Below are 14,837 nucleotides of genomic sequence, written 5' to 3'. Positions count from 1 at the left end.
TTAGTCAAGTATATAATATTTGTATTATTTCTAACTGTCTTTAATGAAAGTTATCCTTTTGTCCTTTTAGATGCAAAAAAAAAAACCCCGTTTTATAGTCATATAATTTATGTCTTATATAAATCAGTGATGGCGGACCTTTTGAGCTTGGCGTGTCAGCATTTTGAAAAACCCTAACTTAACTCTGGTGCCGTGTCACATATAGAAATTTTTTGATATTTGCAACCATAGTAAAACAAAGACTTATATTTTTGATATTTTTTATATATTTAAATGCCATTTGACAAAGAAAAATCAACCAAAAAAATGAGTATGCATGTCACCTCTGACATGCATGTCATAGGTTCACCATCACTGATATAAATATATATATATATAATAAATATTTACATATACACTAGAGGCCTGATGCATGAAATTCATGCATGGGTGGGTCCCTAGGCCTGGCCGGTGATCAGAGCCTATCTGCGGGGCATCGAGGGGGCCCCCGCTGGCACCCGCCTTGGCCAGCCTTGGGCCTATGGGCTGGGGGCAGCTCCTGTGTTGAGCGTCTGCCCCCCTGGTGGTCAGTGCACGTCATAGTGACTGGTTGTTCCACCAGTCATCCAGATGTTGGGTTGATTTGCATATTAGGCTTTTATTATATAGGATATTTAGACTTTCAATAATTCCCCCATTCCCATAAGAAAATATAATCTAGGTGAAAACAATATGGTTTCTACAAATTCAGCTTGCAGCAAGTCCTCTAACCCTTCACCTAATTACTGGAGATCTGTTACTGGAGATGGATTGTAATCTGCATAATATTGCTATGTTTAAAAAATTAAATAGCACTTTTAACCCTGCTAATGCGGCCGATTTGGTTGCAGTATCATCCTGTATATCAAAGGGTGGCAGGTTCCATTCCCTGTCAGGGCACATGACCTGGTTGCAGATTTGATCCCTGGTTGTGGAGTTTACAGGAGGCAACCAATTGATGTTTCTCTCTCTCATCAATGTTTCTCTCTCTCTCTCTCTCCCCTTCCTCTCTTTAAAACCAATAGTGAAAAAAAAAAGCTTTAAAAATTAAATAGCACATTTGTAATCTCTTAAAATATATTTGCACTATCTACTTTAAAAAAAGAATTTTTGTTAAAGTATTATTTGTTCTCATGCTTCAAAAGAGTATTCTTTTCTTCAGTTTAAGTATTTTGATTAAAATTGATCCACCCTAGGTTGCATTGGTGGTATAGTGGTGAGCATAGCTGCCTTCCCATAAAATCGATCCACCCTTAAGAATGACTGTGTTAATTGTTCTTATTTCATCAAAAGGGGAGCTTTTTAAAAGGTTTTAAGTCTGTGTTCTTCACACCTGTTAGTTTTCTATGTCTTTTTAAACAATAGCTAAATATTCTTAAAAGGTTTTTTAATATCACAAAGAATGTAAAAATAGTTTTTATATGTAAGTAGTAATGACTTTAGGTTAAACAGCTTATGACAACTTACATGTAAAATCAACTATATTTTGTGTTCTATTGCATATGTAGTTCTCCCTGAACGGATTAACCAGTTGAAACATTTGTACAGAGACTTGGATTTAGTCAAGTGGCCTGGAATGCAGTCTTTGGTTAGTCATCTGTGACCTTGAGAAAGTTATTTAACAAGTTAGGTTCTCTGTTTCTCCTGCAAAAAGGATAGGGTAGACTGATAAGTTGTAAGGTCACTTCCAGCACTAACCTTTTAGAGTTTTATTGTTTTACTAGTGGCCTGGTGCATGCAATTTGTGCAGGGGGGGTGCACCCTCTCCAGTGTGGGACCCTTGGGGGATGTCCCACAGGTATCAGGCCTAAACCGGCAGTCGGAAAACCCTCTCGCAATCTGGGACTGCTGGCTCCTAACCACTCACCTGCCTGCCTGCCTGATCACCCCTAACCACTCCGCCTGCTGGCCTGCACACCCCTAACTTCTCCCCCCAGGCCTTCTCGCCCCCAACTCCCCCTAGCAGACCTACTTGCCCCCAACTTCCCCCCCTGCCAGCCTGATCACCCCCAACTGCCCCCCCATCGGCCTGCTTGCCCCCAACTGCCCCCCGATTGCCTGTTTGCCACCAACTGCCCCCCTGCCAGCCTGCTCGCCCCAAACTGCCCCCCTGCCAGCCTGATCACCCACAATTCCCCTCCCCTCCTGGCCTGATCGCCCCTAACAGCCTCTGCCTCACCCCTGCCACAATGGCTTTGTCCGGAAGGTCTCCCAGAAGGTCTCCTGGTCTAATTAGCATATTACCCTTTTATTAGTATAGATTAGAGATAAACAGGCTTTTCCTCCTCCTGTGAGGGAAAAGGGAGTTGGAGTAGAGGTGTCCCAATCCTTTAAAGCAGGAAGAAAAGTTTTTGAGAAGAGTTACAAGGATAAGAGAAAAGCCACCCATAAATCACAAACATCTACACTAATAAAAGACAAACATGCAGATTGACCATACCTTTGCTACACCTTAAGCCATGCCCACCAGCCAGTCAGAGCGACTACATGCAAATTAACCTAACCAAAATGGCGGCCGGCAGCCACGGAGCTGGAGCAAGCAGGCAGCTTGGTTGCCTCAATGATGGAGGAAGCCAACTTCCCGCCTGCTGTGGCCGGCTCTGAGCTCCACTCAAAGCAACAAAGTTTTCACTATAGAAGATAAATAAACCCCAGGTACCTGCTTTCAGCTGTCCATGGCCACAGAGCTGGAGCAAGCAGGAGGTTTCCCTCCCGCCTGCCCTGGCTCACTCTGAGTTCCTCTCAAGGCTACAAACTTTCAATTATAGAAGGTAAATAAATCCCCTCCCCCCCCCAAAAAAAAAGAAGAAAAAAAGGAGAGGTTGGGAGCTTCTGTCACCGGGGGGGGGGGGGGGGGGGGTGCTTGGCCAGGCTGAAAATGGCCCTCAGCCCCTCACCCAGACTGGCCAGGTACCCCAGTGGGGACCCCCACACCTTAAAGAGGGTGTGGCCAGCCTGCAAACAGCCATCAGCCCCTCACCCAGGCTGGCCAGGCACCCCAGTGGGGACCCCCACCCTGAAGGGGGTGTGACCAGATGCAAACAGCCATCAGCCCCTCACCCAGGCTGGCCAGGCACTCAAGCGGGACCCCCACCCTGATCTGGGATAACCTTCAGGTCAAACCATCCAGCCCCTACCTGTAACCAGGCCTCTATCCTATATAATAAAAGGGTAATATGCAAACTGATTCTAACAGCAGAAGGACTGGGAATGACTGGTCACTATGACACACACTGACCACCAGGGGGGCAGACGCTCTATGCAGGAGCTGCCCCCTGGTGGTCAGTGCGCTCCCACAGAGGGAGCTCTGCTCAGCCACAAGCCAGGCTGATGGCTGCCAGTACAGCACGGTGGTGGGAGCCTCTCCCGCCTCCTCAGCAGTGCTAAGGATGTCCGACTACTGCTTAGGCCTGCTCCCCATTGGCAAGTAGACATCCCCTGAAGGCTCCCGGGCTGCCAGAGGGATGTCTGATTGCCAGTTTAGGCCTAATCCCCCAGAGAGCGGGCCTAAGCCAGCAGGTGGTCATCCCCCGAGGGTTCCCAGAGTGTGAGAGGGCACAGGCTGGGCTGAAGGATCCCACCCAGCCCCTCCCCCCCCCGAGGTCACAAATTTTTGTGCACTGGGCCTCTATTCCTATATAATAAAAGGCTAATATGCAAATTGACCAAACAGCAGAACTACCAGTCACTATGATGCTCACTGACCACCACCAAGGGGCAGACGCTCAATGCAGGAGATGCCCCTTGGTGGTCAGCGCCTCCACAGGGGAAGTGCTGCTCAGCCAGAAGCCCTGAGTCGGGCACTAAGGATGTCCGACTGCCACCTTAGGCCCGCTTCCCACAGGGAGTGGGCCTATACCATCAGTCGGACTTCCCTTGATGGCTGCTGGACTGTGAGAGGGTGCAGGTCAGGCTGACGGACACCCCCCTCCCGAGTGCACAAATTTCATGCACTGGGACTCTAGTTAGTATATAATGAAGGAACAGGAGCCAAGTGACTCTGCTTTTCTCTGATTGTTTCTGGACATACCTAACTGGACAATAATGGGCATTAACTATTGTAGAGATGTTCCCCACTCTGTATGGAAAGAAAATCCTTGAGAGAACAAGGAGAAAATTTAGAGACAGTTCTACCGTTAGTTTTTAGAAAAGACAGTTTGGGATGATAATTTCCTTCAAATGACTCAAAGGATTTTATGTGGAGAATATTGATGCATTTATTTGTTTACTGAAACTAGAACAAATGAAAAGGGGATTAAATTGTGACAGGTTTTCATTTGGATAAGAGGAATCATTTCCTGAGAATAATGGTTGCTAAAAGTTAAAATGATTATTCAGCATAGAGTCCTTTCAAAAACTTATATTTCAGAAGCTTCTATGTTAGATGTTGTTCTTAGGTAACTTTTAGTGTCCTTAAGAGACTATGAAATATTTTACAATTATTGTCATTGACACGATATGCAAATAGTTGTCTTGAAAAAACATATATATATATAAATTCCAGAGAGGAAGGGACAGGGGGAGAAAGATAGAAACATCAATGATGAGAATCATTGATCAGCTGCCTGCTGCATACTCTACACTGGGGACTGAGCCTGCAACCTGGGCATGTGCCCTGACTTGGAATCCAACTGTGACCTCCTGGTTCATAGGTCAATGCTCAACCACTGAGCCATGCCAGTCAGGCAAATTCTTAAACACATTGGATTTTAATTAATAAAAGATTCAACACCTATGACTTAATTGCTGGTAAAACCTATGCGCAAGGAAAATGCACTTATTTAATTTTAAATGAGCTGCCTTCCAGTAAGTTTCTTATTTCTAACATGTTGGATATTTTTGAAATGTTTAAGGAATTTTAAATTACTGAAAATATACTAGAAAACATTTAGGAATCATCCCTCTTATCTCTCAATTTTAAATAGGCTTGATTTGTAAAAGTATAATTAGATCAAATATATATTCACAAATTACCCCAAAATATGATTCTGCAACTTTTCGAGGCTTTTTAAAGCAAAATCCTGTGTTACAGTTTGTCAGGTTCTCTCTCGTAGTTCCCAAGAATTCCTTGCTGTCATTTAAGAGACATCATTTTTGAGGTTTCAAGAAGTGTAACCAAGTCTGCTTTACTTTGTGTTTTCAAATCTGGATAGCATAGGTGATTCTATTATAAACATTATGCTTGAGTAAATGAGAAAGATTTTCCCTTTTCTTGCCTGAGTGAATGAAAAAGTATGCTTAAAGTATTTTTCTTTCAAGGAAAAGTTAAGACAAGTTATTTCATTCACATTAAAGGTAAAGTGTGAGTTAAAATGTGTTTCTGAGTTACCTTTAAGTTTTGTATATGTGGTAACAATAGGTAACTTTTGTCTCTTTTAAAACTTTATCATTTCACTGCAGCAGTGCTTAGCATAGTTCATTTACTTAAACTATAGGAATGTATATTAAGACTCTTTAACTTGAACTTGTTAAAATGGGAATTACTTATCTGAATAAAATTTATTGTGGTTGTCTACTGGGCTTTTATGCAAAAGTTCTACATTTGACAGTAGGAATTGCCATTACTTCTAAAAGAATGATACAAAACAATCATTTTCCAGTATTTAAAATATTTATTACTTGATATGTTAAAATGCCTGATGATTCATCATTGAAAACAGATAATATGATTATGACTTTATTAGTGTTATAAAATTTTCTGTGTTTTCATAATGTGTTCACATTTTTTATGTCTTCTCAATTAAAAATATGCAATAATTTAAATATAAGGCCTTTTAATAGCCTTTATACTCAACCTGTGATCATGGGCCAACAGCATCCGGGTGATTTTTAGAAACACAAAATTTCAGGCCACACTCCTGACCTATAGAATCATAATCTGTATTTTAAACAGACCTTAGGGTAATTATGTATGCTAATTCAAGTATGAGAAACACAGTTTAATAGAATATTATTGGCAGCATAAACCTTTACAAAATAATCGGATGGTGGAGTTATAGAATATAATGCTTCTTTATCTTTGATTAAGATGTTTGATATCTAATCTACATAACATTATCAATTAATATTTATAGTGTTTTTTTAAAAAAACCTCTTTAAACATATAGTTATCTAATCCTTTCATCTAGTAAAAAAAATGTAGTCATTGAAAAGTGTTTTATAATTTTATAGCTGTCATCCACTGTAGCTCTGTCATCTAATCATTGAAGAGATTTTAATATTCATTTCTAATTTTCTTAAATTATTCATGATTATACTTAAAATACTAACAAAATATACTCATTCATGGACAGTACGAACCATGCATTCAAATATTAATGTGTTCTTTATTTTCTTTTAAAAGAAAGATCATTGTTAAGTCAAATCTTATTACTTTTTCTGTTTCGTTCTGTTTCTTTATTTTTATTTATTCCATGTTTTCTTTTTTTCGTTTTAGTTGTGTCTGGTAAGTTGACATTTTATTGGCCATCTTCTAATCATCGTGTCACTGTGACTGGAACTTCTCTTCCCCTTTCCATCCATACCCTTCCATGTCCTTCAACCAATCAGCCTCCATGTTTCACTTGTCATTGGCCACAAAGACAGACTGCACAGAATAAAGTCTGCAGGAAGTATGGGTAACTGACAAAGAGTAAAGGTAATGGGTTGCTAACTTTATGTTTTATTGAATGATGTGTGATCTGAGTCCTTATTTTTTTTTCTCTCATGAGTGATAAAATACGTGATAGTCTGTATTTTGGTTGAATTAATGTTTCAATTTATATCTCATAAGATAAACAAACCAAAATAGGTGCCCAGAAAACAATTTGGACTTTTTTGTTCAAAACATGTTTACATATTCATGTTTGTCTATCTGAGATTTTATAACAGTGTTCAATAATGGTAATTAAAAGTCCTATTGGTGAATAACCTTGCAGTTCAAGTTGTTTGCACTCATTTTCATATCTATGTGTCAGATTGACTACATTTTGTGCAAGGAATAACTATATGATGTGCCCAAAATTTATTAAAGTTTGCTTTGATAAACATTTCTTCTCATATAAATAGTTATTAGGTTCCTAAATACTGTCATGGTCAGTACATTGGGGAAGGTCCATTCACCCTTTAAAGGGATGCAGGAATGCCATTTTTGGAGATTTTTGTACGCATATGCTGTTATGTTAGAAAATAATTTTGACCCTAAAAATATCTCCTCTCTTTTTTTTTTCAGTTAAAAAGCTGCACAAAAATTATAAAGGTGTCACTTCATATTGATACAGATAGATTGGATTGTTCAATAATGGTGATATAATAATAGGCTATTTGAAAAAAAAATAGCTTTCTCTATACAACTTTATATACAAAGATATAGATGATTAAAATTTAAATATAAAAAATAAAGGCAAAAGTACAGGATAAGAATGGAGTTGCATATTTATATATTATGTATTATGTAATCTACATTATATAATATTATTGATAGAATAACAATAACACCTAACCAGGTTAAAAAGATTTAACAAAATGTAAAGCTCTCTACCATATATCTGAGAAGTAGATAAAATCTTAGTCTATAAATAGTTCTTAGCAATAAAAAGATAAGCGTAGAACACAGTCTACAACAAATAGGATCTCAACAACAAGGTAATATGAAAATAAGTGCTTAATGAAATTGACATAAAAATGCTAAATAGGCGGAGATCCCAAGTTCAGTTTGGCTGAGATGTTAATGCTCGGTGTTTGTGAGCTTTCCAAGGAAAGTGCCCTATTAGAGAAAGTGTGAGTTGAAATAATTTTGAATATAATTGAGAAGCTGTTAATCTTACCACTATTTTTAATAGTGAAAATTGAAAACAATCCAAATTTAAAACTAAAGGATTGGTTAAATAATTTAAGGTAACTTGTATATCGATTATTAAAGAGTCATTAAAATGATATTGCATTTGAATACAGTATGGTCCAGTTTGCATGGTTGAATTATAGGTTGCTTTTCTTTTCTTTGCTTGTCTAATTTTCTGAATTTTCAAGACTGACCATATGTAACATTAGTACCATGATTATTTATATTTAATTATAGGAAGTTTAAATGTTATAGCCTTGAAAAATATTTTAACATTTTATTATAAACATCAAGTAGATGCATATTATGAACGGCCTTCTCAATCTAAATGGATAGGTGATTAAGATGGATTGATAGGTGTATTTAATTCATTTATATTGTTTTTAAATGAATTAGAGATATATTTACATCTGCTGTTTACCATACAGGGGTGGGTAAAAGTAGGTTTATAGTTGAATGGAAAATAATACAATAATTAATACATAATAATATAAGATTAAACTGTGTTTCATATACTAACTGTAAACCTATTCTTGCCAACCCCTGTACATTTTTTGTTATATTTCTAAGACATATCTTGTGGCTGATGTCACTGTTGATGTTGGCTCAACAATATACCTTTAAATGTAGTAAATTCATTTCCAGTTGAATATCCTGTGTGGAAGGATTGCTGCAGGAAAATGTAGTTAGCATAAGGGTTTGCACCCCTTGTTCCCAAGTAGGTCTTTGAGGTTGGAGGAGAGCTGGCATTTTATGAAAGAAACGTGGATTCTGGCACACATTATTAGACATGCTTCGGAAAATAGGAAAAAGACCACCCGAAGTTTTTACTTGTCTAAATGGTTAAAATATTTATACTTTCCTACCCAAATTCCCTGCATATTGGAAAGTTATATTCTCCCATTCACTTAATTAATAATTTGGTGTTTCTTATTGAAACAAATTAAAGTCTCTTCTGGCTTTGGTTTATTATCCAGTCAGTCCTTTCAGTTTTTCCTCTGATATCTACATCAATTAATCACTCCAACCCTTAAGGAAGGAATCCAGTGCTCCTGTATGAATGATGTGTTATGGAGGAAAATCCCCAAGCAATGATGTCCATGCTTATTATACCTGGATAATGATAGTGTTTGCTAAATTCATGAGTAAACCATTCAATTACAATCAGAGTTTTAAAAAAAAATTATAAGCTAGAACTTTAGCGTTACCAAATTGAACCTAAACCTATATCTCCTAACTTCGTATTTTCTTCCCTATAAGTTACAAAACCTTTGAAGGCATTTGGCCTGATTTTTTGGCTCTCCTATAATTTTCTAGTCAAATGGTATAATTTCTACTAAACCTCAATTAAAAATAAAAAGGGAGTATAGAAGAAGTTAGGAGATGTAATTGCTTTCTTCAGTTTTGCCATCATGTTATCTTCAGTTTAGTTCTTTTACATATTTCCTTTTCTGAAGAGTTATTTCAATTAATATATATATATGTATATATATATATATGTATATATATATGTATATATATATATATATAATGTATACATGAAATATATTATAAAAATTTTTGTGTGTGTATCTTAGATTAATTGACCAGAAATATTCAGCTAGAGAAAAATACCCTTTCAAATCTTCACCTTCATTAACAAATAATGTTCTTGTGAGCAGAGTGGAGGCAAATTCAGAGTATAAATAATCTGAATATTATTTTTATAGAGGTAACCTAAGTGATTGACATAAGTAACTAAAAGGACTTTTAAGGAAAATGTTAGAAACAATGAAACAGTCTTAAAAAGTGGATTAGAAGAACCCTACCCTATATAAACTGTCAAATGCCTGGCTTGAAACATTCCCTTCAATTTGAAGTGAGATGAGATGAGAATAATTAGGTGTTTCAGACAGTTGATAAGAAATGAATGTGAAAAGTGTAAACAGAAGGTAGAAAGACTTACATTCAGTGCACATTTTTCCAAGCATAGAGCACAGCCCAAACAAGCATTTTTTCTCCCCCCAGGAGTGACTCCATCAGCACACCTAATGTTTTCAGCTGCCATTGGTCTTGATGTAACTGAGACAATTTTCTGACAGTCTATTTACTGCTGGATGAAGTGGCCATTTAAGTCTGTATAAATCAAACAGTTTGGACAAAGCTGGCAGTATTTATAGTGTCAAGATGAGCAGATGTTTCAAATTTGCCCTCATTTCCATATATATTCTGTTTGAACATGCCCTTGCCTATGTAAATGAAGGAGGCATTGGACTCTACTATTGCTTTAAATGCATTTCTATTCAAGTAATTGGACTAAGGATTTTAAAGGGTTATAATTTGCATGGTAGCATTTCAGGAGCTTTTGAGTTAATGTAATCTTAGGACCTGCCTACATCAGGAGGTTCTTGTGTGTATGATTACAGCCCGTTCACATTTAAGCAACTCTAAATGAGAAAAGATAGTTATTCAATCAAATTTCAGGATTACTTAGAATTAATGTAAGGGGTCAAATTGTAGCTCAAGAACTCTCTTTAATTTAGAGGTTAACCTTAGAAGGTCAGGTAATAAAAATAAGAAAACACCAATACCTCTTCACAAAAAACCCTATTCCATTCTATAAATATACTACAATTAAGCATCAATTGAATTAAGGATGAGAATTTGCACATTATGGACTACAGTACTTAACAAGTTGTATAAGATAACGACAGCAGTTGGGATATCAGCAGATTTCTCAATTAAGACAATAACTACATGCTTTTAATTCAGTGTGATTTCTTTCATCTCCTTTAGAACCTCCGCATTTTGTTGTGAAGCCCCGTGACCAGGTTGTGGCCTTGGGGAGAACTGTAACTTTTCAGTGTGAAGCAACTGGAAATCCTCAACCAGCTATTTTTTGGAGGAGAGAGGGGAGTCAGGTATGGTTTTGGTCTATTATTTCAATCAGCAAAAATAGGAGCCAGGCATATATATGTATAAATATGTGTGTGTATTTATATGCATAATATATTATTTAGTCATATAGCTGTCGCTGTAAAAAATTGTGAATTCTCAGTGTCATAGAAATTTTTGCATTGAAAGAGAAGACAAAATTTTCTTCATTGTTTTAATTCTCTAAGCAATTTTCCTTCCTGATACACAGGGTGGTATATAGAATAGTAATTGTTTTATTATGTAAAATTATTTTTATTTCCAATTCAGCAACATTAAAAAATGTTCTTCTCAACATAATTAGTTATAATTTATATTATGCAAATATCTATAATTATATGTTAAATTATACTTATACACATTTAAAACAGAGGTGACAATTATTTAGTGCAATACCTATAAAAGCATCAGCAATTAGAAGTGTCTTATTCACTTATTTTATGGATCCATTAAAATTTTATCAGACAATATGGAATTTTCTTTAACATAGATATCATGCTAAATACAGCTCAGTATATTCTAATTCTTTTAAAATGATCCTATGTGATCAGCATTTACTATCAAATCATACTATCTAAACATTTCATAAAACATAATTTTCTATATGCCCTGAAACTATGATGTAGAGATGTATGCCCTTACAGAATCTAAGTTAACTGTTAGACTTCAGCTTAATGAAAAGGAAATTTTGAAACAATTTCACTTTTAAAATAATAGGAAACTTTAAAATAAAATGGTTTGTAAAATGGAAGTCTTTTATTCTTATCTCTTAATAACTTGCCTTCTTCAATAAAGGGAATTTTTTCTCTTTTGTTTCTGATACTTGTAAAAGAAGGGTTATCATTCATTTTTAATGCATATATACATTCCTAACCGCTTTCATTGTTTCCTTAAATCACACATGGGTGTGTTGTTTCATGGTCTTGCTTATACTGTGCTAATAAATATCATCTAAGTAGTTTCCTCACTGTAATCAGTAATCTTCTGTAGGCAGTAACATCAAGTTTACCATTGTCCTTTGGTAAGCAAATATTAACTTGATTATGGTAAGTAGGACATCATTCGAGTTCTAGTAACTTGGTTGATTCTAACATATTCCATTAGGCCTCAAAAGACTAAATTTGCTGACAGACAAGAAAAAACAAAATATTTTAGTAGAACAGGAAGAACTGGAAGTGTATTATATAAGAAAATTTGTGTAGCAATATTAGTAAATCCACTAGTTCCTTCTAGAACTTCCACTAGTTCTTAATAAAGTAACATTTAAGCAATTCATTTAATTATGTAAATAAATTATTCCTTAAGATATTTAAACTTTACATCAAATTTCAAAATAATTTTAATTTGGTTTTGTTTTGTTTAATGATACAATTTACTATCTTATTGATTTTTTGAGAGAGGAAGGGGGAAGGAGGAAGAAAGAGAAACAATAATGTGAGTGAAACATTAATTGGCTACCTCACATATTCCCCCTACTGGGGACTGAATCTGCAGCTCAGGCCTGTGCCCTGACTTGGAATCGAACCGACAACCCTTTGGTGTATGGGATGACACTCAACCAACTGAGCCACACCAGCCAGGGCGATGTAACTTACTTTTAAGAAATTGTTTTTGTTATTAGAGATATATCATCGAATAGTAGTTAAGTCTCTATGAATTTATGTATATTAAAAGGCAACTGAACTTTGAAAAAGGAGTAACTTCCTTTTGTTAGAAGAAATGTTGCTATATTTTACTTCATGAGAAAAGCAATAACATGATATGTTATTTTGCATAAAATAGACACTCCCTCTGACAAACATTATGTTTCAATTCATAGTAGAAATTTTTACCATAAAGATAACACCACATTTTGTCTCTATTTCGTGTTTATGATAACTTTGCAGAAATAAAGTGCCATTATGAATTCTTACACTCATTATGTGTCACCACTTAGCAAGATAAAAAAGAAATTATTAACAATTTTATAGAGGCTACTGAACTTTTATAATGGAAGGCTAGCAAAGATATTGTTATAGTGCTAACATAATGTTCTTGAACTTTACTTGTCAGAATATGCTTAAATTTTCATTTTGTTTATATAATAAAAAACTGTGTTTATAATCCTAATAGTCATATATATATGAAATAGCTTTTGATTCTGCCTTGGTTGAGTATGTAAAACTTTTAACTCTAATGATACCTAATATCTTCTTATATCTAGTATTGTTGGAAACTGATAATTATAAAAGCATATATCAATATTTAGAATTTTTAATCCTTTTTAAGGTTAGATCATTAAACTTCATGTATTTGTGTGTTTATGTATGTGCACATCTATATGTGTGAGCATGTGATAAAAGAATATTTAGCTTACTTGTGTATATATATGTATGTGGTGTGTGTGTTTGTGTATGTTTATATATCTATAAATATATATACATATATATATGCGCGCAAATTATTGGAACCCAGCAATTAACTTATGGTTATTCTTCCCCCCTCCTCAAAATTCTGGGTTCTAGAATCTACTGTTTTCATATCAGCCACCACAGTCATCCAGCCGTTTTTCAGTCTCCCAGACTGGTGATCTCACTATTACTAATGTCCAGCGATCTGATGTTGGTTATTATATCTGCCAGACTTTAAATGTTGCCGGAAGTATCATCACAAAAGCATATTTGGAAGTTACCGATGGTAAAGTAGAGCATTTTATTTCAAAATGTCCAAGTTTTGTTTAGGGTCTAATGGGAGTGCCAGTAAAAGTATTTATTTTCAATTTTGTATCCTTACAGCAATGTTGGTGTAGAGCTAAAGAGGATATTAATACAATGATTAAGTCTAAAATTATCCTTAATGTAAATTTCTAGCATTGTCAGATTCATAAAAGCATGGCAGTTATGCACAGAAAATATTGTACTGAATAGCTTTACATAGGAATGTTGCCAAGTTTTGGGAAAAATATATATTTTTAAAAATCTCTTTTAATCCATCCTTTCTCTTTCCTCCAAGTTAAAGAGATAAGTGAATTATTGAAAAATTCAACTCACAACTCATGATAATGAATATTTTTTCTTAAATGATGTGATTTTTGTCCTGTTTATTAACTTCCCTAAACATGATCAATTAATGGCAAATACATTATAATGACACAGTGATGGAAATAATCTCCAAACTATTAGGTGGGTAATCCTATATAATAAAAGACTGTCCTTTCCCCACTGAACCACAGTGGGGTCTTAATCATAATTCAAATGAACATCAATGTGTGGCCTAATTCTATTCTCTCTATTCTGTTCCATTCATCACTTTATGCCAGTATATATATGGCATAAATGTAGCTTTATAGTACGTTTACAAACTGGTAGTGGAAGTCTACAACTTAGTTTTCTTGTTTTTGATTTGGCTATTAGAGGTCCTCTGCATTTTCCCATAAGCTTTAAAAACAACTTTTGAATTTCTCTCCATATAAACACACATATCCCAAACAAACAAAGATATCTGAGTTTTAAATAATTTTCATCCCACTTAAATTATGGAACAACTTAAGGGAAATTAACATTTTAATAATATGAGTCTTTTAAATTAGAGGAATGGCATATTCCATTTATATCTCTCAATTTATTTAGATCTTTAAATCTCTCAACAGTGTTTTATATTTTAGGATGGACATCTTGCACATATTTTGACACATTTATACCTATGATGTTTTATGACTTTTTATGTGATTGCAGATATAGATATCAAATTTCATTATGCTATTGTTTAAAGTAAGATGTACAGTTTACTTTGTATATTAAGTCTGTATCCAGCAACTTTACAAAATCCACTCATTATTTCTAATTGTTTATAGGTAGATTATTTTGAAATGCTTATGAACAAAATGTGTCAACTATTAAGAAAATCAGTTTTACTTTTTTCCAATATTTATATATTTTATACCTTTTATTTATTTTACTTATGCATGGTGTGTGACCACCAATATAATTAGTAGAATTGGTGATAGTAGATATATTCTTTTAATCCTAACTTCAAGGGAAAACTATTTACTATTTTATCAATAAGTAGTTAGGATTTTATAGATAGCCTTCTGAAATTGAAAAAGATT

At 35.1% G+C, this 14,837-nt stretch overlaps 1 protein-coding gene across 6 annotated transcripts in view; it reads left to right on the top strand.

Annotated features, from left to right (window-relative positions):
• The window catches only part of ROBO1 (roundabout guidance receptor 1), a 448,126-nt gene that overhangs the window by 345,701 nt on the left and 87,588 nt on the right, over positions 1–14,837 (top strand). For 5 of the 6 annotated variants that reach the window (XM_036349265.1, XM_036349270.1, XM_036349267.1 and 2 more), the window contains exons 7-9: positions 6,455–6,463; positions 10,613–10,737; positions 13,255–13,426. In XM_036349265.1, the coding sequence (XP_036205158.1) occupies positions 6,455–6,463; positions 10,613–10,737; positions 13,255–13,426 (306 nt within the window). The remainder of the gene's footprint in view (positions 1–6,454; positions 6,464–10,612; positions 10,738–13,254; positions 13,427–14,837) is intronic. The other variant, XM_036349266.1, reaches the window with a different exon arrangement.

Source organism: Myotis myotis, unplaced genomic scaffold (assembly GCF_014108235.1).
Source record: "Myotis myotis isolate mMyoMyo1 unplaced genomic scaffold, mMyoMyo1.p scaffold_m19_p_2, whole genome shotgun sequence".
Taxonomy (NCBI): domain Eukaryota; kingdom Metazoa; phylum Chordata; class Mammalia; order Chiroptera; family Vespertilionidae; genus Myotis; species Myotis myotis.
Note: the sequence above shows the minus strand (reverse complement) of the source record. Positions and strands in the feature narration are given on the sequence as shown.